Raw genomic sequence first — 26995 nt, forward strand, 5'->3', positions numbered from 1 at the left:
CACCCCTGCCCCTAGGACATTTAGTAATGCAACATTTTCAGTTACCGCACTGCATAGAAAAGATTAACCACTAGAACTGCTCCCCATTTTCTTATAAATCACCATAAGTGATTCTTCTAGAAACATTACACCATTTGAGTAGGAGAGGCATGAATAACTCTCATTTCACTCTCTGTCAAAATGCCTGAGTTATATTTATTTTATTTTATTTTTGAGATGGAGTCTCACTCACCCAGGCTGGAGTGCAGTGGTGAGATCTTGGCTCACTGCAACGTCTGCCTCCTGGTTCAAGTATTCTCTTCCCTCAGCCTCCATAGTAGCTGGGATTATAGGCGCCCACCACGCCTGGCTAATTTTGTATTTTTAGTAGAGATGGGGTTTCATCATGTTGGCCAGGCTGGCCTCAAACATCTGACCTCAAGTGATCCACCTGCCTCAGCCTCCCAAAGTGCTGAGATTACAGAGGTGGGCTACTGTGCCCAGTTCCCTAACTTAGATTTAGATATGAAGTTCAGCTACTTAGCCTAAGTTATTCTTGTCAACAAGTTGGCATAGAAACTTCAAAAGGAGAGCTCAAAACATAAACAGAGGTAAATATTGGGAAAAACAATCCAAATCTGTTTTTCTGAATCTGTTTACCAATATCTTTAATAGTATTAAAGAACAAGAAGCTATATGACCGAATGCTTTTCAATTCATTAAAGTCTTCATATGTAAGACACAAGACACTGGAAGAGAATATTCTTCTGACCTTTAACTTTGAAACCAATTGTAGGTTGCCTGGGTTTACGCTATCAGAAGCAGGAAGCTCTGCTGTTTCAGTCTGTGAAAACAAAAGTCACATCATTAGTCTACACTTCGTGCATAATGTCCGCTTGCATTACCCACTCATCAAAATGTCTACTTCATATTGTCCTTATTTCCTCTTATAACAGCAGCAAAGCTCCAAATGCAAACTGTTTCACTGATGACAAAGAGAATAGGACCTCCCAAATTTAAAAGAAACATTTTAATGAACCTTAATTTCCCCAGAATGAACTTAATGTTTACAATGAAGTTATATCAAAGAAACATGTCAAACCGTTCTTAAACGTGGAAGGCCCAGTGCATAAGCAAGTCATGCTGTTTACATTCACTAAGGCATTTCATTCCTTCAGAGAAAATTTCACAAAGGAAATGGATTGTACCTGTTCGATGGAATGTTTATGCAACTCCTGGCATGTGTTTCCACAGAGCTGATTTACTTTAAAAGTGAATGACTCAATGGGTGGAGGTGTTCCTGGCAAGGCAGAGTCACAGTCACAGGTAGGTTGTCCTTGCCTGCCTGACACCTGCAGGGTGGTATGTGGTTTTGCTGGACTGCTTGAACGGTCGAATTGTTTACTATCACTGGCAAGACAGACTGAGTCTTTCAAATGAGCAAGTTGGGGTGTGCGGCAAGTTTGTCCAGCGACCTCTGTGGAAGCTTTTTCATAGGAGCCTTGAGGGCCAAAGGCTGGAGTAGTACCTAAGATGGGGAAAAGAGGTGAACACATGTCTGCAGCAGGCCTGTCATTATCATCAAGCGCAACTGTATTTAAAGGAGTATAAAGTAATATGGATGAAGAAAGGCCTGTCTTTGTATGCTGGCTTTGTGGGTTTGGCCTTTTGGGATGTGATTTTCCTGGTAAAACAATAAGGTCCTCTTCTAAGTCCTCCATTTCTGTATCCATGCGTTTAGGACTCAGTTCCTCTGGAAAAATACAATTTCCCTCTTTAAGACGTCTCTCTCCAAACATGTTTGATTCAAAAGGCTCCACTGGTTTTTCTGAGCAAGACTTCAGTTTTTCAAGCTTAAGAGTTCCAAAGTCTTCATCAGGTAACTGAAAGTCTGTGATGCTGAGAAAAGACAGTAGTTGCTTTAAGCTCAGCATTCCATCCTTATGAAATGAAGCCGTGAAAGCATCATCATCCAAGGATAAATAAGCACTGTTACTCCAAGAAAGGGAATCCTCTTTTTGATGACTTTTCTTCCCTAAAGAAGAAAAATAAGTCACAAAAATAGTAACAAAACCCAACAAAACAGACAAACTGTTTCACTGATGACAAAGAGAATAGGATCTCCCATGTTTAAAAGAAACTTTTTTTTTTTTTTTTTGAGACGGAGTCTTGCTCTGCTGCCCAGGCTGGGATGCAGTGGCCGGATCTCAGCTCACTGCAAGCTCCGCCTCCCGGGTTTACGCCATTCTCCTGCCTCAGCCTCCCGAGTAGCTGGGACTACAGGCGCCCGCCACCTCACCCGGCTACTTTTTTGTATTTTTTAGTAGAGACGGGGTTTCACCGTGTTAGCCAGGATGGTCTCGATCTCCTGACCTCGTGATCCGCCCGTCTCGGCCTCCCAAAGTGCTGGGATTACAGGCTTGAGCCACCGCGCCCGGCCTAAAAGAAACATTTTAATGAACCTTAATTTCCCCAGAATGAACTTAATGTTTACAATGAAAGTCCTATCAAAGAAACATGTTAAACCATTCTTAAACGTAATACCTAACAAAAAGTGAGCTTCTAAACTCAAATATACTAGAAAATATACGTAATACCCAACAAAGAGTGAGTTTCTAAACTCAAATATACTCCTCCCTTGAGCCCAGGAGTTTGAGACCAGCCTGAGCAACACAATGAGACTGTCTTTAAAAACAATAAATAAATAAATAAAAATTTTAAAAAGTAGGGCCAGGTACGGTGCCTCACACTCATCGTCTTAGCCCCTTCAGAGGCCGAGGCAGGCAGATCACTTGAGGTCAGTTCAAGACCAGCCTGACCAACACGGTGAAACCCGTCTCTACTAAAAATACAAAAAAAAAAAAAAAAAATTAGCCAGGTATGGTCGTGGGCGCCTGTAGTCCCAGCTACTCGGGAGCCTGAGGTGGAAGAATGGCGTGAACCCAGGAGGGGGAGCTTGAAGTGAGCTGAGATCGCACCACTGCACTCCAGCCTGGGTGACAGAGCGAGACTCCGTCTCAAAAAAAAAAATTAGCTGGGCTTGGTGGTGCACGCCTGTGATCTCAGCTACTCGGGAAGCTGAGGTAGGAGAATCATTTGAACCCAGGAGGTGGAGGCTGCAGTGGGCTGAAATTGCATCAGTACCACTGCACTCCAGCCTGGGCAACAGAGCGAGATTCTGTCTCAAAGAATGAATGAATAAATAAATAAATAAATAAATAAATCCAAACAAAACAAAACAGAGTATGGCCAAAAATGTTAACTGGGAGAAGGGACTGAGGACAAGGCTCAGCTCAACCACTGATTTGCAGCTTAACCTTAGGCAAATCGATTTATTTCATTTTCCCTTTTCTCATTGTCTCTCATAAGAGAAGTGAACTAAAAATATCTACATTTTTTCCTACCTCTAAAACTGTGATTTCAACAGGCTGCCAAAGTATGGTCTACAAAATGCTGGCTCTTGTCACTATGGAAAACTTAGTCTCCTTTTGAAGCAAAGAGTTAATTTACTGCTTTTTGTTTGCTTGTTTTAAGACGAGGTCTCACTCTGTTGCCCAGGCTGGAGTGCAGTGGCGAGATCTTGGCTCACTGCAACCTCTGCCTCCCAGGCTCAAGCAATCCTCCCACATCAGCCTCCTGAGTAGCAATTTACTGCTCTTATTCCAAATGGTATCCCACACCATTCAAAATGTTGCTATATCCTCAATGATGAATGCATAAACAAACAGTGGTATATACATACAATGGAATATTAGTCAGCCATAAAAAGGAACAAAGTACTGATGCATGTTACAACAGAAACGTACCTTAAAAACATTATGCTAAGTGGCCAGGCTCAGTGACTCACACCTATAATCCCAGCACTTTGGGAGGCCGAAGGCAGGTGGATCACTTGAGGTCAGGAGTTTGAGGCCAACCTGGGCAACATGGTGAAACCCCATCTCTAGTAAAAATACAAAAATGAGCCAGGTGTGGTGGCAGGAGCCTGTAATCCCAGCTACTCAGGAGGCTGAGGAAAGAGAATCACTTGAACCCGGGAGGCGGAGGTTGCAGTGAGCCGAGATTGTGCCACTGCACTCCAGCCTCGGTAAGAGTGAGACTCTATCTCAAAAACAAACAAGCCCATTATGCTAAGCAGCCAGACACAAAAGGTCACATATTGTATGATTCTATATATATGAAATATCCAGAACAGGGAAATCCATAGAGATAGAATGCAGATTGGTGGTTGTCCATGGAAGGAGTAGGGGGTGAGGGGAGAGGAAATGGGTAGCAGCTGCTTAATGGGTATGGGGTTTAGAGGTGATAGAAATGTTTTAGAATGAGATAGAGGTGGTGGTTGGACAACATTGTAAATGTACTGACTTGTTCACTTAATTTAAAATGGTTAATTTTGTCATGTGAATGTCACCTTGAGAAAAAGTTTTTAAATGTAGCTGCAGGTTACTAAAATGATAGCAGACTATTTCGAACTACTGGCTGGGCCTGGTGGTTCACGCCTGTAATCCCAGCACTTTGGGAGGCCGAGGTGGGCAGATCACCTGAGGTCAGGAGATCAAGACCAGCCTGGCCAATATGGCGAAAACCCGTCTCTACCAAAAATATAAAAATTAGCTTGGTGTGGTGGTGGGTGCCTACAATCTCAGCTACTCATGAGGCTGAGGTGGGAGAATTGCTTGAACCTGGGAGGCAGAGGTTGCAGTGAGCTGAGATAGCACCATTGCACTCCATCCGGGGCAACAAGGGTGAAACTCTGTCTCAACAACAATAAAAAAAACTACGGTGTAAAAAACAATATTTCTAGATTACTGGATTGCCTACTTTTTGATGACCTATGCATTCTTGTTCACTTAAAAGATGAAAAATCACAATTTTTGGATTAGTCATAGCTCATAGACCAAGTCCATGTCCAATGGTACAGAGCAGTTTGCTACCTATTTTTGCACATAAAGTTTTTGTTTTTTGTTTTTTAAGGAACTTGGCTGTAAAATGCACATAAAGGTGTGTTGGAACACAGTCACAGTTACAAGTTGACTTTGGCTGCTTTGGCACATAGCTGAGTAGTTGAGACAGAGCACAAAGACTAAAATATGTGCTATCTGGCCCTTTCTAGAAAGTATGCTGATCCCTAATTTAGAGCCACAATGAATTACCCCGTTTTTGTGCTCAGTTGATATGATTAAATTCTCAGTAAATAATTAAAAGTTTAAATTACAATGTATCCTTGCTTCCCATCCTCCAAAATCCTGTGTCCCATGGAGGCCTTAGAGACACTGCATTAGATATTTTATCCAAAAAAGTTGCTTAGGACTTTTCATTACGTGATGACTTCTAAAAGAGATAGTCAGTGGACTCTTTCTCTCTCTTTTTTTTCTTTTTGAAAGAGGGTCTTGCTCTATCACCCAGTCTGGAGTGCAGTGGTACAATCACGGCTCACTGCAGCCTCAACATCCCGGGCTCAAGTGATCCTCCCACCGTAGCCTCTGAAGTAACTGAAACCACAGGCATATACCACCACACCTGGCTAATTTTTCTATATATTTTTGGAGAGATGGGGTTTTGTCATGTTGCCCAAGCTGGTCTCAAACTCCTGGGCTCAAGCAATGCTCCCACCTTGGCCTCCTGAAGTGCTGGGATTATAGGGGTAAACCACCAAGCCCAACATAGTCTAACTCTAGTATACATTCCATTTTACTTCAGAAATACTTTCTGTATTAGCTGTGAAGCTTCTACCCACAGATAAGAATTGTATTGTACCTGAATATGTAATATTACATAAACAACCAATACATTTTCCTTTTCAGTGTTGAACTGTTTCAGCTCTATCAGTGAACTCTGGCACCACACCGCCAGGTTTGAATCCTGGCTCTGTGATTTTAATTAAATTAAGTAAAGTCATTTTAAACTCCCTGTGCTTTAGTTTCCTCACCTGTAAAGTGAGAATGAAAATAGACTTCTACTGCATGTAGGACTGCTGTGATGATTCAATGAGTTAGTATCTGTACAACATTTAGAAAGTGCCAGGCAGGCTGGATACAGTGGCTGGATACAGTGCCAGGCAGGCTGGATACAGTGGCTGGATACAGTGCCAGGCAGGCTGGACACAGTGACTGGATACAGTGCCAGGCAGGCTGGATACAGTGGGATTATGACTGTAATCCCAGCACTTCGGGAGGCCGTGGTGGGAGGATTGTTTGAGGTCAGGAGTTCAAGATCAGCTTGGGCAACAGGGCAAGACCTCGCCTCTACAAAACATTTAAAAACATTAGCCAGGCATGGTGGTACATGCCAGTAGTCCCAGCTAGTTGGGAGGCTGAGGCAGGAGGAACATTTGAGCCCCGGAGATAGAGGCTGCAGTGAGCCATGATCGCACCATGGCACTCCAGCCTGGACAACACATTCGACCCTGTCCCTTTTTAGAAAAGAAAAAAACAAAAGGAAGTGCCAGGCACGTAGTAATTGTTAGCTGTCATCATCATCATCATCATCAAACACATCTTGATTACCTTTCACTCGAATAACTGCTTTTTTGTTCTGATATTTATGTGAGGTGACTTCCTCCTTGGACCTGTTAATAACTGATGGGTTGCAAGCTGGCAAAAGTGGTTCACAATGATCTGATGCTGGGGTGCAGGCTGATTTTCTTTTTCCTCTGTATCTTCTACTAGGTGCCTGGGCAACTGCCTTCCTAGACAAGTCATTATCTTCAGTGGGCCCAGCGGGAGAGCTGACTTTAGTTAATGAGAGAAGTTTCTGAGAAGTTCTTGAACTTGGTTGTCCTGTGCATGTGTCAGACATCCTAATTTCACTTTGGTCAGTTTCCTCATTGGAAAGGTTTAAATTTTTACTTGCATCCTTATTTTTATTTTTAAACCCTTTTTTCTTGACATCCAAATGACTCTGAATGACAGCCTCCAGGGCTACTTTTCTCTGGCAATTGGACATGCTTCGTGTTGTTCTAACATAGTATTCTGCAGGAAACAGAAGGCCTTCAAGCATTGTGCAAGAATGTTTTTCTGCAGCAAGAAGAGAGGTTGCTTCCAGGCTAAGACTCTTAGGTTGACTTAGAATCTCGTTTTCCTGAAGATTTTCATTTCTACCATCAAGAGCGTCACCGGGAGACTTTAAAGATTTCTCTGTTTGATTTTGTTCTAAGTTTTGATTTTCATTTGCTGGCAAGTTATCGTGAGTGAGTTCATTTAGAGAACATGAAATATCTGCCTCTAAATTAGAACTTGTGGGCAGTTGGCCACTTTTACTTACAGCTTTGTTTACAACGAGGTTATCTGTAGGGATAGTCACTTTTTTGCCTTGCGCCTCCAAACTTACAGGTGAAGTAAATCTAATGTTTTTTAGGCAGTGAGTAGTAAGTTCACTGCTGCCTTTGGGAGGAATGTGTTCAAGATGCTGACTACTACTGCTATCTGTTGGAGTCTGTAAAGGAACTGTAGTCGCCCTGGTGAAATCAGGTCTTCTTAGGAGTGTATCCACACCTTTTTCTGGTTGGGCAGTTGGTGGAATGAATATACTGTCTTCATTAGTTTCTGTAACTGGTTCTGGAGAATCTGGAAGTTCAGACTTCAGACTTAAAAGGTGAGTTCTTATTTCAGTTACTGGTGATCTAGTAGGATTTTTGCTACTGGTTTCTTCCTGTTCCTTTAGTCTTTTCCCAGACAGTCTGAGTGAATCAGTGCCAAAGACACAGTCTCTCTCTTGTGAAATAAATGTTCTCTTCTGCTGCTTCTTTCTTCTCCCTGGCAGCTTCTGCTTTTGCTCACCATCAGGGTCACTGACCCTGTGGGGAAAATGTTCTTGGGTGTCATCTGTTCCGTGTATAGGTAATCCTCCTGGGCCATCTCCAGGGTTAAAGGACTCCGGCCCAACATCAAGTGTGACAGATGTCCTTTCTCCAGTTTCTTCATCAAGATGGGTTTTGATGTGTAACTTGTCATAAACACATATTTTATTTTTAGGTTCTGAGGAGAAAAAAAATGTATATAACATATTTTTCTTATAAATAAAACAAAAAATACTCATTTTTATCCTATTATATATAAATACTACTAAACATTTATTTAAGAAAGAATCAATGACATTTCATTCAGGCAGATGAATTTACAGGTGAAATAAATCTATTTTTTAGGCTGTGAGTAGTAAGGTCACTGTTACTTTTAGGTTCAAGGTGTTCAAGGTGCTGACTACTTCTACTATCTGATGGAATATGTAAAGGAACTCTACATACTCCATACTGTACATATTTTTTAAAGTTCTAATTTTTAAAATTCTAACAATCTATGAAATTTTAAGTACATGTAAACAAATAGCATTGTGCTAAAAATGTTTTTTAAACAGAGTATTCTTTATCACACAATCTCTTCTCTTAACTTTTAAATCTCAACTAATTTTTTAGCCCATGTCTTTCTTTCTTTATTTTCCCCCTTGGCCCAAGTAATTTTAATAACACTCCCATTTCAATCACCCTTAATTTTATTATTATAAATTACTTGAATTTATTGACCATTGTTTTTAGAATATTTTTACCTAGAATTTTTCTCTGTTCATATATACTTAAAGTAAAAAAAAAAAACTTTTGCTGGGCACGGTAGCTCATGTAAATCCCAGCACTTTGGAAGGCTGAGGCAGGCAGATCATGAGGTCAGGAGATCACGACAATCCTGGCCAACATCCTGGTGAAACCCCGTCTCTACTAAAAATACAAAAATTAGCCAGGTGTGGTGGCACGTGCCTGTAGTCCCAGGTACTCGGAAGGCTGAGTCAGGAGAATTGCTTGAACCCGGGAGGCAGAGGCTGCAGTGAGCCGCGATTGAGCCACTGCACTCCAGCCTGGGTGACAGAGTGAGACTCTATCTCAAAATAAGAACAAAAAACAAAAAAACAAAAAAAAACCCTTTCTAATATTTAAATAATAATTTCTGAAAATTGAGAGGGAAAAAGAACAATAAACAGTCTAACTGAAAGTAGAGTCTATAGAGTAGATTTTATGGCATATGAATTTTATGTTAATTAGAATAATATTGCAGCCGGGCACAGTGGCTCACACGTGTATCCCAGCACTTTGGGAGGCCTAGGTAGACAGATCACTTGAGGCCAGGAGTTCGAGACCAGCCTGGCCAACATGGCGAAACCCTGTCTCTACTGAAAATATAAAAACTGGCCAGGCGTGGTAGTGCATGTGCCTGTAGTCCCAGCTACTCAGGAGGCTGAGGCACAAGAATTGCTTGAGCCTGGGAGGTGGAGGTTGTAGTGGGCCAAGATTATGCCACTACATTCCAGCCTGGGTGACAGAGTGAGACTCTGTCTCAAAAAAATAAAATTAAATTAAAATTAAAGTGTCTATTGCTAGTCACTATCTTCACTCTGTGGGAAAAAGAACAATAGCCAAAATATACCTGGGAAATGAATAATAAAGCAGGCATAAGGGAATGGTGTAGATTTACCTGAGTGGTTTAGCTGCGGTGAGAGCTCCTGCTGGGACAAATAATCTTGTTCTTCTACTGTTTTCTTAATAGAATGCTTAATCTTTTCAGCTCTTTGGGCACGCTAGAGGAAACAAAAACAGCTCCAGAAATATGTTTTCTTTAAAGCTTTATATAAAGAGTCAAGAACAGTTTTTAAATTGTTTGTACTGTAACACCTTAATTTGAGAACATGATTCACTTACCTGAAGGCGGGCTAGTGTCTTGCTGTATTCCCTTTTCAAGAATGCTAATTTCTCCTTTAACTGAAAGAAGAAAAACACCAACAATACTGGGCAAGCAGAAAGGTGAAGTCACAGGGAAGGGATGCAGTGCTTGGTGGGGTCCCCTGGCAAGAGGCAGGGAGTAGCACTGGTCCATGACAATCTACTTGTGGTTCTCAAAAAGCACCAAGCTCTTGACCATTTCAGGATCTTTGTATAAGCTGTTCCTATCATCTGGAACATTTCCTTCCTTTGCCAATTCCTACTGACTCCTCAAGCCTTAGCTTAGATTTTCATTTCCCTGGGATAGACTTCTAGGTCCTTCTCCAAATCTAGGTTAGACACTCTATCAGTCCTCTGTACTTTCCTTACCACAGTATTCTCACACTGTGTTCTCTGTTTCTCCCCATCACCCAGTTCCTTGAAGGTAGCAGGGACTGTCATCCTCAGTCACTCAACAAATGAATCTTCTATTTATCAGTTAATGGTCCAGGTATCTCTAGTACCTGGAATAATAAGTGATACCCACTGTGTGTCAATTAGTGTTCCAGATGCTATTCTAATGCAATTTACATACAGTGAGGGATACACATAATAAATAAGGAAACAGGGAAGATGATTTTACAAGGTAATAAATAACTAGACAGATAAACAGAGTGATATAAGAGAGTTACTGGCCTACTGATAGGGACTACTTTAGTTGCAGTGGTCAGGGAGGCATTTTTGAGGACTATCATTTGAGCCTAAGACCAAATGAGGAAGGAGCTAGTTTTGGGAAGATCAGAGGGAATGGTACCCCAGGCAGAGGGAACCACAAATATAAAAGCTCTGCAGTGGAATAGGCTACATATGTTTGAGGAACACGCAGGCCAGTGAGGTTGGAGCTGTCACTGCTGAATCTCCAACCAGGCATACAGTAGGCATTTAACAAATATTTATTAAATGAATAAGTGAATTGGGCTGAATCAAATTACTGTTCTCTGAAAGTCTAGATTCCCTTGTCTCTCTGGCTTCTTTGGTTCAAAGGATTATCTCAGCAGCAAAGCCAGCCCTGGTTTTTCTGCTTTTTAGGAACTTTTTAGTTATACTCATCTTTCAACCAATAAAACATCAAGATTTCCATCCTCCATACATACCTTTAAAAAAAACAAAAGACCAAAAAAAAAAAAAAAAAAAGACCTACTCAGCTGAAAGCGGTGGCTCACACCTGTAATCCCAACACTTTGGGAGGTCGAGATGGGTGGATCATTTGAGGTCAGGAGTTCGAGACCAGCATGGCCAACATGGTGAAACCCTGCCTCTACCAAAAATACAAAAATAAGCCAGGTGTGGTGGTAGGTACCAGTAGGAGGCTGAAGCAGGAGAATTGCTTGAACCTGGAGGCGAAGGTTGCGGTGGGCCTAGATTGTGCCACTGCACTCCAGCCTGGGCAACAGAACAAGACTCTGTCTAAAAAAAAAAAAAAAAAAAAAAAAAAAAGGCCAGGTGGGATGGATCACGCCTGTCATGCCAGCACTTTGGGAGGCCAAGGCGGGCGGATCACCTGAGGTCAAGAGTTCGAAACCAGCCTGGCCAACATGGAGAAACCCCATCTCTACTAAAAATACAAAAATCAGCTGAGCGCGGTGTTGGGCGTCTGTAATCCCAGCTACACAGGAGACTGAGGCAGGAGAATCGCTTGAACCTGAGAGTCGGAGGTTGCAGTGAGCCAAGATCGCACCACTGCACTCCAGCCTGGGCGACAGAGCAAGACTCTGTCTCAAAAAACTAAAACAAACAAACAAAAAAACAAAGTCTATGTGCAAAACATGCTACTTGGAATTTTCTTTTTTTTTTTTTTTTTTTGAGACAGAGTCTCACTTGGTTGTCCAGCCTGGAGTGCAGCGGTGCGATCTCCGCGGCTCCCTGCAACCTAAGCGTCCCCTGGTTCAAGCGATTCTCGTGCATCAGCCTCTGAGGCCTGAGCCTCTGGGACTACAGGCTAGCGTCACCACACCCGGCTAATTTTTATATTTTTAGTAGAGACGGGGTTTCACTACGTTGCCTAGGCTGGTCTCAAACTCTGAGCTCAAACGATCTGCCCATCCCAGCCTCCCAAAGTGCTGGGATTACAGGCGTGAGCCACGGAGACTGGCCTACCCACCAATCTTATAAATGTCTGGGGATTATCTTGTTTACTTATAAATGATCTTTCTCACCTCCACCAGAAGGTAAGCCAGGATAAGAATAACATCAGCACAAACTGGAAACATACTAAAAGTCTTATCAGTAAAGTACAGTCTAAAGAAGCAAGGACACTTCCAAGGCCAGGCGCAGTGGCAGGTTCCTGCAATCCCAGCTACTCGGGAGGCTGAGGCAAGAGAGTCGCTTGATCCCGGGAGGCGGAGGTTGCAGTGAGCCGAGATCGCACCACTGCACCCCAGCATGGGTGGCAGAGTGAGACTCTGTCTCAAGAAAGAAAAATAGAAAAGAAAAGGAAGAAAAAAGAAAAGAAACTTCCAAACTACAACATGCTGTCTAGAACTTAAAAAAGAAAGGTAAATAAACATGTCCTGACAGGAATGCTAAACAGGGGTATGAAAAACGGAACCTACAGAACCATTCAGATCATACCATTTACGAACACTCCCTTCTCAAAAAAATTACACATAGGACTCCTTTTTGGTGGTTAGGGATACGCCCCTCCTCCACCACACACGCTAACACACGAAAGGACCCGAAAGTACCAGACTTAAAAGATTTACTTGAGGAGGTCCGGCGGGAGAAGTGAAGATTGAGGGTGTGGGACGGGGGAGGAGCAACGGTGTCGATACAGCTTTATCTATAAAGTGTTACACATTGTATTAATGTACTGTTACTGTAATGAGGTTTGTTCTTTAAACGCCACCACGTGAGCACCACGCTATTTCCACATTTTCATTTTTTGTGCCCCCTCAGTCCTAAGCGGGGGGGGGGGAGGGGGGCGTCAGACGATACTGCTGCCCTCGGACTGCCGAGGACACAAAGCTAGACCTAAAACCCTGGGAAAGCGAGGTCAGAGTCCTGCATCCGCCCTTCCCGCACCCCGTGGCACCTTTTCCTTCTCCTCACAGCTGAGGGGCTTCCCGGGAGGCTCTTCCATCGGGCAGGCGACAGAACGAAAAGAGCAGCCGTCGCCGACCCCAGGCCTGCCGACACCGGGACCCAGTTGGCCCTGGGCCGGGGAGGCGCCCCAAGAAAGAATGGGGAGCCCGGGATCGCACCCTCAGCGCGCGATCAGCTGACCCACGCGGGCCAGGCGCGCCCTAATCTCCGGCCAATTAAATCCAACGTTCGACCTGCGCACGCGCAGCCGGAGACGGCCGAGCAGTGGAGCGAGGCCGCCTAAAGGAGAGCCGAGCTGTCGATGACTCCCAGTGGGCCACCTAGAGCGGAAGTGGAGGAGCGGCCGGAAGTAGCCGGAACCTCAGAAAGACTGACCGACTCACTCTGACAGGATCCGGGACTGAGGGAAGGAGGCGGCGGCCATGGAGTTGGGCGAGCTGCTCTACAACAAGTCCGAGTACATCGAGACGGTGCGCGGGTCCAGATATCTGTCCTCCTCTTTTCAAGCCTGCGTCCCTTTGAGGCCTGGTCGGAGTTCCCAATCTGCCCCTACCCCACCCACCCCTGTCCCTTTGGCCGTTAGTCCCGGATTATCTAGCGACGCCCCGTGTACAGTCTGGCTTTGCTGTTTACTCCGCGCATGGCCAGTTTAGGCCTTTTGTATTCCTGATTTTCTCATAGGGATAAAGTGCCTTCAGGAGAATAGGACAAGTCCCATCCTGTTCATATGAATTACAGCTTGAACTTCGGGCCCTTTTACGTTGCCTTTTGTAATGTGGTAACTTGCGCCGAAAACGATTCGGTTCTTTTTTGGGGGGGGAGGGGGGCGGAGACTCTCTGTCGCCCAGGCTGGAGTGCAGTGGCGCGATCTCGGCTCACTACAACCTCCGCCTCCCCGTTCAAGCGATTTTCCTGCCTTAGCCTCCCAAATAGCTGGGATTACAGGCGCCCGCCACCACGCCCGGCTAATTTTTGTATTTTTTGGTAGAGAAGGGGTCACCATGTTGTCCAGTCTGGTCCCTAACTCGACCTCAGGTAATCGACCCGCCTCGGCCTCCCAAAGTGCTGGGATTACAGGCGTGAGCCACCGCACCCTTCCAATTTGGTTCTTTATTATCAGTATACGATATGTTTGTAAAATCTTGGAAACAGGGCAAGTGGTCAGTTTACGTTACTATTGTTATTTTGGTTTTCTTTGCATTCTGACAACTCTGATATTCATAAAGTCATTATCCTCGTTTTAAGGCCATAAAGCCCAAGTGCGGAAGTGAATGGATTTGAATCCACGTCTGTCTGATGCCACTAAGCTATAGACATTCAAATTCTGAGTTTATTCCTTGAGTCCCTAGTTTCCTTTTATGTTTTTTATTTTTTGAGACAGGGTCTCACTCTATTGCCCAGGCTGGAGTGCAGTGGTACAATCACAGCTCATTGCAGCCTCGGCCTTCCATGCTCAAGCGATCCTCCATCCTCAGCCTTCTGAGGAGCTGGGACTACAGACACGCGCCACCATGCCTGGCTAATTTAAAAAAATTTTTTTTTAGAGAAGGGGGGTCTCACTGTGTTGCCCAGGCTGGTCTTGAACTCCTGGCCTCAAGGGATCCGTCTGCCTCAGCCTCTCAAAGTGCTGAGATTACAGGCGTGAGCCACCACACTCCGCCATAGTTTCCTAATCCATCATTGCTTTTTTGACATCCTGGACTCACTCCATTGTGGACAGCACCCCACTTTATGTTTTTTTCTCTCAAATGTGAGCTTTCTTGATGGAAACCTGTACTCCAGAAACCTATTAAGTTTGCTGTCCCCGGTTTTCTGTTGTTTTCTTTTAGGCATCTGGGAACAAAGTCAGTCGCCAGTCAGTGTTGTGTGGAAGCCAGAACATCGTTCTCAACGGCAAGGTAAGGGACAAAGCCAGCTCCAGGCTGCAAACCTTAGCTTGCTTTCTGCTAATTATCACCATAGCAGGGCAGATAAAATGTTGCCATATCGCCTATTTATTGTTGTACATTTTTAATTCTCTTGTTTTTAAATTTTTTATTCTCTAAGTTGGATGTTGGATCTCCTTTTTTTTTTTTTTGAGACAGTCTCACTCTGTCACCCAGGCTGGAGTGCAGTGGCCCCATCTCAGGTCACTGCAACCTCTGCCTCCCAGGTTCAACCAGTTCTCCTGCCTCAGCCTCCCGAGTAGCTGGGATTACAGGCACCTGCCACCAAGCCTGGCTAATATTTTGTATTTTTAGTAGAGACAGGGTTTCACCATGTTGTCCAGGCTGGTCTCGAACTCCTGCCCTCAAGTGATCCACCCATCTCGGTCTCCCAAAGTGCTGGGATTATAGGGGTGAGCCACTGTGCCCGGCCTAAGTTGGATCTCTTGAATGCAAAAAGGTTCAATAAGAGGCAACAGAAAACCTGTTTTCTTTTATGCCAGGAACAAAATACAGTGGTACCTAGAACCAACATTATTTTATGATATTATAGTGTGCATTAAACTACTAGGCACAAAGTGTAATAGGTAATGAAGTATTTGAAGGTAGAAACTAAAGTAATACTTATAAAATTATCTCTTTAGTAAAAATTAATAATTCACTATTAACTGAAACTCTTAAAATGAATGTGACAATTGGAAAAGATATTAAAGTATGAGACAAATATGCAAAGTGGAATCTGAAAGACTGAGAATCTTGTAATCCAAATAAATTACAATAGCAAAGAGACGAGTATAAACTTGGAAGAGAAAATATCACAAGGTATATTTGAGCTTGACAAACAGTGAAGTTCATAGTTGTTTTCCTGCCATCTGGAGCACTCAATTTTGAAATTACTTTTTCTGTAAATATTACATCTCTAACTTCCAGAAGGAAAATAGTCTCATTATAACCAAGAAATCACAAATATTTTCAGAAGACAATTAGTCTCCATTAAGCCTGTTATACCAAGGAATTAAGTGGAAAAGAAATATAATTTGGTTATTGCTGCTCAGACATACTGTTTCTTTTTGTTTGTTTGTTTGGTTCTTATTTTTTGAGACAGAGTCTTGCTCTGTCACCCAGGTCAGAGTACAGTGGCGGGATCTTGGCTCACTGCAACCTCCACCTCCTGGCGTCAAGTGATTCTCCTGCCTCAGCCTCCCGAGTAGCTGGGATTACAGGCTCCTGCCATCACACCCACCGAATTTTTGTATTTTTGTTTTTTGAGACAGAGTCTCGCTCTGTCGCCCAGGCTGGAGTGCAGTGGTGTGATCTCGGCTCACTACAAGCTCCGCCTCCCAGGTTCACGTCATTCTCCTGCCTCAGCCTCCTGAGTAGCTAGGACTACAGGCACCTGCCACCATGCCCAGCTATTTTTTTGTATTTTTAGTAGAGATGGGGTTTCACTGTGTTAGCCAGGATGGTCTCAATCTCCTGACCTTGTGATCTGCCCACCTTGGCCTCCCAAAGTGCTGGGATTACAGGAGTGAGCCACTGTGCCTGGCCTAATTTTTGTATTTTTAGTAGAGACGGGGTTTCACCATGTTGGCCAGGCTGGTCTTGAACTCCTAATCTCAGATGATCCATCCACGTCACCCTCCCAAAGTGCTGGGATTACAGGCATGAGCCACCGCGCCCGGCCCAAGACTTTTTTTGTTACGGTGAACTATATATAACAAAATTTGCCATTTTAACAATTTTTTAAAAAATTTTATTATTTGAGAAAGTCACCCAGGCTGGAGTGAAGTGGTGCCATCTCAGTCGCCACAGCCTCCGCCTCTTGGCTTCAAGGATTCTCATGCCTCAGCCTCCCTGTAGCTGGGACTACAGGTACACGCCACCACACTAGGCTAATTTTTGTATTTTTAGTAGAGACAGGGTTTTGCCACGTTGACCAGGCTGGCCTCAAACTCTTGGCCTCAAGTGATCCACCCGCGTTGGCCTCCCAAAATGCTGGGATTGCAAGCGTGAGCCACTGCACCCAGCCTAACTATATATATATATATATATATATATATATTTTTTTTTTTTTTTTTTTTGATACGGAGTTTCCCTCTTGTTGCCCAGGCTGGAATGCAATGGTGCAATCTCGGCTAACCACAACCTCCGCCTCCCAGGTTCAAGTGATTCTCCTGCCTCAGACTCCCCAGCAGCTGGGATTACAGGCATGTGCCACCACACCCAGCTAATTTTATATTTTTAATACAGGCGGAGTTTCTCCACATTGGTCAGGCTGGTCTTGAACTCCTGACCTCAGATGATCTGCCCTCCTCAGCCTCCCAAAGTGCTGGAATTACAGGCGTGAGCCACTGCGCCCAGCCTTAGCAATTTTTAAGTGTACAATTAATTGGCATTAATTACATTCACAATGTTGTGCAACCATCTCCACTATCCATTTCCAAAACTTTTTTCATCACCCCAAATAAAAACTCTACACATTAAGGAATAAATGCCCATCCCTACTTCCTTCCATTGCTGATAGCCTGAATCTACTTTCTGTCTCTATGAATTTGCCTATTCTAGATATTTCATATAAGTGGAATCATATAATATTTGTCCTTTTTGTCTGGCTTATTTCACTTAGCGTAAGGTTTTCAAGGTTCATCCTTGTTAAAGCACATCAGAACTTCATTCCTTTCCATAGTGGAGTAATATTCCATTGTATGTATATACCACATTTCATTATCTGTTCATCTGTTGATAGGCACTTGGATTGTTTCTACCCTTCGGCTATTGTGAATAATGCTGCAGTGAACACTGATGTGCAGGTATCTGTTCGCGTCCCAGTCTTCAGGTTTTTTGAGTATATACCTAGGAGTGTAAATGCTCAATACTTAATTTGGCAATGTTTGGTATATACAAAAGAGTATGATTGCTGGGACAAATGGTGAGTCTGTGTTAAACTTTTTGGGAAACTGCCAAACTTTTTTCCGAAATGGCTACACCATTTTACATTTCCACCAGCATTGTGCAGGGTTCCAATTTCTCCACATCTTTACCAACACTAGTTATTTTCTGGTTTTTTTTTTTTTTTTTTTGGATTATGGCCATCCAAGGGGGTATAAAATGGTATCTCCTTGTGGTTTTGATTTGTATTTCCTTAATGATTAATGATGTTGAACATCTTTGAATGTTGCTTATTGGTCATCTGTACATCTTCTTTAGAGAAATGTCTGTTCAGTCCTTTTCCTATTTTTATATTGTGTTGTCTTTTTCTTACTGAGTTCTAGGAGTTCTTTATACATTCTGGATATTAAACCCTTATCAGATATATGATTTGCAAATGCCTTCTTCCTTTCTGTAGATTTTGTGCATCCCCTTGATGCACAAAAGTTTTAAATTTTGAAGTCTGGTTTATCTGTTTTTTCTTTTGTTGCTTGTGTTTTTGGTGTCATATTAAGAATCCAAATTTATGGCCATGAAGATTTACTGCCGTGTTTTCTTCTAACAGTGTTAGTGGTCTTAGTGCTTGTGTTTAGGTCATTGATCCATTTTGAGTTACATTTTTTTTTTTTCAATGACATGGAGTTTCCCTCTCATTGTCCAGGCAATCTTGGCTCACTGCAACCTCCACCTCCTGGGTTCAAGTGATTCTCCTGCCTCAGCCTCCCGAGTAGCTGGGATTACAGGCATGTGCCATCACGCCTGGCTAATTTTTTTTTTTTTTTTTTTTTTGAGACGGAGTCTCGCTCTGTTGCCCAGGCTGGAGTGCAGTGGCCGGCTCTCAGCTCACTGCAAGCTCCGCGTCCTGGGTTCACACCATTCTCCTGCCTCAGCCTCCCGAGTAGCTGGGACTACAGGCGTCCACCACCTCGCCTGGCTAGTTTTTTGTATTTTTTTTAGTAGAGACAGGGTTTCACCGTGTTAGCCAGGATGGTCTCGATCTCCTGACCTCGTGATCCGCCCGTCTCGGCCTCCCAAAGTGCTGGGATTACAGGCTTGAGCCACCGCGCCTGGCCACGTCTGGCTAATTTTATATTTTTAGTAGAGATGGGGTTTCTCCATATTGGTCAGGCTGGTCTCAAACTCCCGACCTCAGGTGATCTTCTAGCCTTGGCCTCCCAAAATGCCAGGATTACAGGCATGAACCACTGTACCCGGCTTGAGTTAATTTTTTTATATGGTTTGAGGTAGGGGTCTAACTTAGTTCTTTTGAATGTAGAAATACAGTTATCCTGGCACCGTTTGTTGAAAATACTATTCTTTCCCTGTTGAATGGTCTTGGCACTCTTCTAGAAAATCAGTTGGTCATAGATGAATGGATTTATTTGTGGACTCTCAATTCTGTTTGGTTGGTCTGTATGACTATCTTTATGGAACACTGCACTGTTTTGATTATTATAGCTTTGTAATAAGTTTTCTGTTTTTTTGTTTTTGTTTTTGAGACAGAGTCTCGCTCTGTCACCCAGGCTGGAGTGCAGTGGCATGATCTCAGCTTACTGCAACTTCTGTCTCTCAGGTTCAAGTGATTCTCTTGCCTCAGCCTCCTGAATAGCTGGGATTACAGGCACGTGCCACCATGCTAGAGACCAGGTTTTGCCGTTTTGGTCAGGCTGGTCTCCAACTCCTGACCTCATGTGATCCACCCGCCTCGGCCTACCAAAGTAGTGGGATTATAGGTGTGAACCACTGCGCTCGGCCTACTGTAATAAGTTTTTAATCATGAATTATGAGTCTTCCATGTTTGTACTTTTATAAGATTGTTTTGCCTATTGAGGGCTATTTGCTTTTTTTGGGGGGGGGTGTTGGGGGGGTGGATAGAGTATTGCCCTGTTGCCCAGGCTGGAGTGCAGTGGCAGGATCTTGGCTCACTGCAGCCTCTGCTTCCCAGGTTCAAACAATTGTCCTGCCTCAGCCTCTCCAGTACCTGGGATTACAGGTGCGCACCTCCATGCCTGGCTAATTTTTGTATTTTTAGTAGAGACGGGGTTTTACCATATTGGCCAGGCTGGTCTTGAACTCCTGACCTCAGGTTATCTGCCTGCCTCAGCCTCCCAAAGTGCTGGGATTACAGGCATGAGCCACCATGCCTGGCTGCCTTTTGCTTTTTAAAGATGTTTACTTTGGCAATATTTTGGGTATACAAAAGAATATATGTGACATATATGTTATAAAGCATAAAATTAAATCAACACCAGTGAACCCTATACCCAACTGAAGAATTGGAACATAATCGGTGTACAATAAGTACTATTTTTATGTTCCTCCCCATTCCTATTTTTGCCACCCTCCAAGAGAAAACTGCTGTCCTGATTTTGCGTCTTATAAATTCTTTATTATTTAAACAAATTTTCCACATATCCCTAAATAATATATATTGTTTAACTTGGTTTCCTGTGATTTATTTTTATTTTAAAAATCTTTATTTTATTTGTTTATTTGTTACTTTTTTTGAGACAGGGTCTCACTTTGTTGCCCAGGCTAGAGTGCAGTGGCACAGTCATAGCTCACTGCAGTCCTGACCTTCCAGGCCAGGCTCAGGCGAACCTCCCACCTCAGCTTCCCAAGTAGCTTGTACTACGGACATACACCACCATTGCCAGCTAATTTTGTTTTTCTTTTTTTTTTTTTTTTTTGAGACAATCTCACTGTCACCCAGGCTAGAGTACAGTGGTGTGATCTCAGCTCACTGCAATCTCCGCGTACTTGGTTGAAGTGATTCTCATGCCTCAATCTCCTGAATAGCTGGGATTACAGGTGCACACCACCATGTCTGGCTAGTTTTTGTATGTTTAATAGAGATGGTGTTTATCCATGTTGGTCAGGCTGGTCTCGAACTCCTGACCTCTACCAAAGTGCTGGGATTACAGGTGTGGGCCACCACACCTGGCCATATTTGTAGTTTTTTAGGAACCTTCATACTGTTCTCCATAGTGGCTGTACTAGTTTACATCCCACCAACAGTGTATAAGAGTTAACTTTTCTCCAAATCCTCACTAGTGTCTGATATTTTTTGTCTTTATGATAAGCATCCTAACTGCGGTGAGACAATACCTCATTGTGGTCTTAATTTGCCTTTCCCTGATGATTAGTGATTTTTTGTTTGTTTGTTTGTTTTTTCAGACAGTGTCCTGCTCCGTTGCCATGCTAGAGTGCAGTGGCCTTATGTCAGCTTACTGCAACCTCTGCCTGCCAGGTTCAAGCAATTCTCCTGTCTCAGCCTCCTGAGTTGCTGGGGCTACAGGTGCACACCACCACGCCTGGCTAATTTTTTTGTATTTTTAGTAGAGACGATGTTTTACCATATTAGTCAGGCTGGATTAAAGGTGTGAGCCACTGTGCCTGGCTGATTAGTGATGTTTAGTGAACATTTTAAAATATATATTTGTTGGCCATTAGTTTGTCTTTTGAGAAATGTCTATTCAAGTCATTTGCCCATTTAAAAATCAGATTGTTTGGGGTTTTTTGCAGTTGAGATGTTTGAGTTCCTTGTATTAATATATTCTGGATATTCTGTCTTTGAAGAATAGTTTGAAGATATGTTCTGCCATATTTTCATTCTGTTGATTGTTTCCTATGCTGTGCAGGATCATTTTAGTTTGATATAATCCCATTTATTTATTTGCTTTTGTTGTCTCTGCTTTTGAAGTCTTATTCATCTTTTCCAAGACCAGTGTCTTTAAGCATTTCCCCTATGTTTTCTTCTAGTAGTTTATAGTCCCAGGCCTTCCATTTAGATCTTCAATTCATTTTGAGTTATAGACCAGGCACAGTGGCTCACACCTATAATCCCAACTCTTTGGGAGGCTGAGGCGGGCGGATCACTTGAGGGCAGGAGTTCAATACCAGCCTGGCCAACATGGTGAAACCCATCTTTACTAAAAATAGAAAAAGATTAGCTGTGTGTGGTGGTGCATGCTTGTAATCCCAGCTACTCAGGAGGCTGAGCCATGAGAATCACTTGAACCCAGGAGGCAGAGGTTGTAGTGAGTCGAGATGGTGTCACTGCACTCCAGCCTGGGCAACAGAGTGAGACTCTGTCTCAAAAAAAAAAAAAAGAAAAAAAATTCATTTTGAGTTGATTTTTGTATAGGGTGACAGGTGTGGGGTCTACTTCTGCTTATGGATATGCTATTTTCCCAGCACCATTTATTGAAGAGACTGTCCTTTTCCAGATGAATGTTCTCGTCACCTTTGTCAAAAATCAGGTGGCTATAGATATGTGGATTAATTTCTAGGTTCTGTTCTGTTCCATTGTCCTATGTGTCTTTTTTTTAATGCCAGTATTATGCTATTTTGGTTATTGTAGCATCGCAGTAAGTCTGGCAGTGTGATACCCCCTTCAGCTGTGTTCTTTTTGTTCAGGATTACTTTGGCTATTCAGAGTCTTTGTGAATTTGAAGATATTTTTTCTATTTGTTAAGAATGCATTGAGTCTGCAGACTGCTTTGGGCAGTACTCAGCTTTTATTTCTAAGATTCATTGTGGGCTGTGCATTTTCTTTCTTTTCCTTTTTCCTTTTTTTTTTTTAGATGTAGTTTTGCTCTTATCGCCCAGGCTGGAGTGCAATGGCACGATCTTGACTCACTGCAACCTCTACCTCCCAAGTTCAAGCGATTCTCCTGCCTCAGCCTCCTGGGTAGCTGGGATTACAGGTGGCTGCCACCACATCCAGCTAATTTTTTTTTCTTTTTTTGTGTGTGTGTTTTTAGTAGAGACAGGGTTTCACCGTGTTGGCCAGGATGGTCTCAAACTCCTGACCTCAGGTAAGATTGACCACCTTGGCCTCCCAAAGTGCTGGGATTATAGGCGTGAGCCACTGTGCCCGGCCGGTCTGTGCATTTTCACTGCTGTGTACAGTTCCACTTATCCACCCTCCTGTTTGTGGAAAGTTATTTTGTTTCTAGTTTTTTGCTATTATGAACAGTCCATTTATATTTCTATCCCTTCTCTTTCAGAACTTTGTCATTTCTGTTTTCCTGAGCCCATAAATCAGATGTCACAGTGCCTGCAGGGATAGAGAGTGTGAACAATAGGGAGTGGTGGGGCCTGGTGAACTGGAGAATGTGACCAATCTAAGCCCAAGCTGGTTGTTACTGTGTGGGAATACAGGCCCATGTGGCAACAATCAGCTTTCCAGAGCTTCTGATTCTTTTTCAAAAGCAACTGGAAATCTCAATTTTTAAAATGTAAGATGTTCTACTACTCAAATAGTAATGTTTAATTTTAAATGATTTGTTAAAATGCCACATGTCCTTCCTGTAGAAGATAGCTAAAAAAAGTTAAAATAAATAAATAATAAAAATGCCACATGAGCCAAACAATACAGATTTGCAAGTATAGTCCTTCAACCTCCACTTTGCTACTTGTGCCTTGCCCATTGTTGAGTTCAGTTAACTCTTTGCTTAGCTTCTGTGAAGGGCAGCTATCTCCTTTCATTTGCTTCTCTGAAGGACAGCCACCTTCTTTCATTTTAACGCCCCACTGCCTCTGTTTTGAATCTGACTTCTCTTCCTCAGCGCTACTCCTTGTGAAATAGGAAATAGGAAAAGGATTTGAGTCCATCTTCCTAAATTTCTCTGACCACCTGCGATACCATTTACTTCCTTTGTGTGTGTTTGCTTCTTTAGTTGGTGTATAGTTTAGGCTGACAAACAGACTTATGTGGATGTTCTTTATTTCCACATTAAGCTTGTTGTACTTATTTAAAACACAATAAAACAACCACCATCACCAAATACCCAGAACTCTTGGAATTCTGTTTTCCTCCAAAAGAAAAGGAAACCATTTTCTCTGATCGTAGGTGGAAACATGAAAGTGAAAACAATAATTGAAGTAAATTAAGACTCTTAGATGAAGGGAGTTCATACTAGAAATAGATAATCTCTTTAAGCTTGAAGAGTACATCTTTTGAAAACCAAAGTGGCTGGGCATGGTGGCTCATGCCTGTAATCCCAGCAATTTGCGAGACCAAGGCGGGCGGATTACCTGAGGTCAGGAGTTTGAGAGTAGCCTGGCCAACATGGTGAAACCCCATCTCTACTAAAAATACAAAAATTCGCCGAGTGTGGTGGCACATGCCTATAATCCCAGCTACTCAGGAGGCTGAGGCAGGAGAATCACTTGAACCTGGGAGGCAGAGGTTGCAGTGAGGTGAGATCACACCACTGTGCCCCAGCCTGAGCAACAGAGTAAGACTCCATCTCAAAAAATAAAACTAAAAAAGAAAACCAAAAGAACTGTAATGTTCATAATCAGCAGCAGATGTGGAAGTTCTTTTTTATGAGTACAAGTTTCGTAGACGGTACATATGCAGTTGAGATTAGTAAGCTTTTCCAGGTATGAGTCTGTTTCTTTTTTGGTGTCCTTCAGAGTTAGGTGTTCAGGCTAGTGATAAATCTAAATTCACCTATATGTCAGGAGTTCCCCCACCTACCTCCCTAGCCTGACCTTCTGTCCTTGACCTCAGACGTTTATTTACAACTGCCTGTTGATCATCCCATAGCTATCTCAAATTCAACATTTCAAAATTTAATTGGTAATCCTCATAATTGCTTACCCTATTGTAAATTCTCTTTGTCTTACCTCCCAACAGCCAAACAGTCACCAAGTCATATAGATTCTCTTCTTTCTTTTCTTTTTAAACATTTTATTATGGAACTAAAACCGATCATCTTTATTGAGGTATAATTTGCATACAATAAATGTATCCATTTTGAGTGTGCAATTTGACAAGTTTTGACTGATGGGTACATCTGTGCAACCATTACTACAATCAAGATATAGAATACATTTCTATTACTCTAGTTTCCTTGTGCCCCTTTACAGTCAATCCTCTACCCTTGTACCCTTGCCCCAGGCAACCACCAACATAAAATTAATATAGATTAGTTTTGCATTTTCTGAAGTTTCATATAATTAGAATCACAAGCCCTTTTTTTAAAATAATTTTTTATGGATATATAATAGATGTACATATTTTGGGGGCACATGGTAATACATTTATAAAATTTATAAAGATACGATCAATTTTGGTCAGACGTGGTGGCCCACACCTGTAATCCCAGCACTTTCAGAGGCCATGGTGGGAAGATCTCTTGAGCCCGGGATTTCAAAACCAACCTGGGCAACATAGGGAGACCCCCATCTCTACAAATAAAAAAAATTAGCTGGGCTTGGTGGTGTACACCTGTGGTCCCAGCTGCTTGGGAAGCTGAGCTGGGAGGATCACTCAAGCCTGGAAGGTCGAGGCTGCAGTGAGCCATGATGGCACCACTGTACTCCAGCCTGGGCGGCAGAGTGAGACCCTGTCCCCCAAAAAATGAAAAAAATAAAAACTCAGTGTAATTGGGATATTCATCACCTTAAATATTTGTCTTTATGCTAGAAACAATAAAATTATTTCCCTCTAGGGTAGCCAAGGCAATCTTGAGCAAAAAGAACAAAGTTGGAGGTATCACGCTACCTGACTTCCAGCTGTACTACAGGGCTATGGTAACCAAAACAGCGTGTTGCTGGTACAAGAACAGACACTTAGAACAATGGAACAGAATAGAGAACCCAGAAATAAGACCACACACCTACAACTATCTGGTCTTCATCAAACCTGCCAAAAACAAGCAATGAGGAAAGGATTCCCTATTCAATAAATGGTGCTTGGATAACTGGCTAGCCATATGGAGAAAATTGAAACTGGACCCCTTCCTTACACCATATACAAAAATCAACTCAAGATGGATTAAAGACTTAAATGTAAAACCCAAAACTGTAAAAATCCTGGAAGACAACCTAACCAGTACCATTCAGGACATAGGCACAGGCAGAGATTTCATGATGAAGATGCCAAAAGCGATTGTGACAAAGCGAAAGTTGACAAATGAGATCTGATTAAACTAAAGAGATTCTGCACAGCAAAAGAAACTATTAACAGAGTAAACAGACATCCTACAGAATGGGAGAAAATTTTTGCAAACTGTGCATCTGACAAAGGTCTAATATCCAGCATCTAAAGGAATTAAACAAATTTACAAGTAGAAAACAATGCCATTTAAAAAGTGGGCAATGGGCCGGGCGCGGTGGCTCAAGCCTGTAATCCCAGCACTTTGGGAGGCCGAGACGGGCGGATCACGAGGTCAGGAGATCAAGACCATCCTGGCTAACACGGTGAAACCCCGTCTCTACTAAAAATACAAAAACTTAGCCGGGCGCGGTGGCGGGCACCTGTAGTCCCAGCTACTCGGAGGCTGAGGCGGGAGAATGGCGTGAACCCGGGAGGCGGAGCTTGCAGTGAGCCGAGATCGCGCCACTGCACTCCAGCCTGGGAGACACAGCGAGACTCCGTCTCAAAAAAAAAAAAAAAAAAAAAAAAGTGGGCAACGGACATAAACAGACACTTTTCAGAAGCAGACATACAACAATCATGACAAAAAGCTCAATATCACTGGTCATTAGAGAAGTGCAAATCAAAACCACTAGTTACCATCTCACACCAGTCAGAATAGCTGTTGTTAAAAAGTCAAAAAATAACAGATGCTGGTAAGGTTGTGGAGAAAAAGAAGCGTTTACATACTGTTAGTGGGAGTGTAACCATTGTGGAAGACAGTGTGGTGATTCCTCAGAGACCTAAAGACAGAAATACCATTTGACCCAGCAATCCCATTACTGGTTATATACCCAAAGGAATATAAATCATTCTGTTATAAAGACATATACACATATATATTCATTGCAACACTATTCACAATAGCAAAGACATGGGATCAACCTAAATGCTCATCATTGCAACACTATTCACAATAGCAAAGACATGGGATCAACCTAAATGCTCATCATTGCAACACTATTCACAATAGCAAAGACATGGGATCAACCTAAATGCTTATCAGTGATAGACTGGATAAAGAAAATGTGGTACGTACACCATGGAATACAATGCAGCCATAAAAAAGAATGAGATCATGTTTTTTGCAGGGATATGGATGGAACTGGAGGCTAAATGATGGACATATAGAGGGGAACAACACACACTGGGGCCTATGGGAACGGGGAGTGGGGAGGGTGCAGGAGGGAAAGGATCAGGAAAAATTACTGATAGGTACTAGGCTTAATACCTGGGTGATGAAATAATATGTACAACAAACCTCCATGACACAAGTTTACCTATTTAACAAACCTGCATATGTACCCCTGAACTTAAAAGTTAAAAAAAAAATATTTCCTTCTAGCTATTTTGAAATACATAATAGATTACTGTAAGCTTTGTCACCCTACTGACCTATCAAATGCTAGGTCTTATTTCTTATTTCATCTATCAAGCTGTATATTT

At 42.7% G+C, this 26995-nt stretch overlaps 2 protein-coding genes across 29 annotated transcripts in view; one reads left to right on the forward strand and one right to left on the reverse strand.

Moving 5' to 3' along the window:
• The window catches only part of PALB2 (partner and localizer of BRCA2), a 37761-nt gene extending 24808 nt beyond the window's left edge, over positions 1–12953 (reverse strand). For 6 of the 20 annotated variants that reach the window (XM_077986536.1, XM_077986531.1, XM_077986534.1 and 3 more), the window contains exons 1-6: positions 12753–12953; positions 9662–9721; positions 9438–9540; positions 6486–7955; positions 1188–2014; positions 752–823 (exon numbers count right to left, since the gene is read on the reverse strand). In XM_077986536.1, the coding sequence (XP_077842662.1) occupies positions 752–823; positions 1188–2014; positions 6486–7955; positions 9438–9540; positions 9662–9721; positions 12753–12800 (2580 nt within the window). In that variant the 5' untranslated portion in view covers positions 12801–12953. Of the gene's footprint in view, positions 1–729; positions 824–1187; positions 2015–6485; positions 7956–9437; positions 9541–9661; positions 9722–10051; positions 10186–11877 lie in introns of all 20 variants that reach the window. The other 14 variants (XM_077986530.1, XM_077986532.1, XM_077986535.1 and 11 more) reach the window with 8 other exon arrangements.
• A 155-nt stretch (positions 12954–13108) lies between these two features.
• The window catches only part of DCTN5 (dynactin subunit 5), a 38783-nt gene continuing 24896 nt past the window's right edge, over positions 13109–26995 (forward strand). For all 9 annotated transcript variants that reach the window (XR_013411961.1, XR_013411962.1, XR_013411956.1 and 6 more), the window contains exons 1-2: positions 13109–13233; positions 14593–14661. Coding sequence is in view for 1 of the 9 variants with exons in the window: in XM_015125803.3 (XP_014981289.1) it covers positions 13186–13233; positions 14593–14661 (117 nt within the window). In the remaining 8 variants the exon portion in view is untranslated. The remainder of the gene's footprint in view (positions 13234–14592; positions 14662–26995) is intronic.

Source organism: Macaca mulatta, chromosome 20 (genome assembly GCF_049350105.2).
Source record: "Macaca mulatta isolate MMU2019108-1 chromosome 20, T2T-MMU8v2.0, whole genome shotgun sequence".
In the NCBI taxonomy this organism is placed as follows: Eukaryota; Metazoa; Chordata; class Mammalia; order Primates; family Cercopithecidae; genus Macaca; species Macaca mulatta.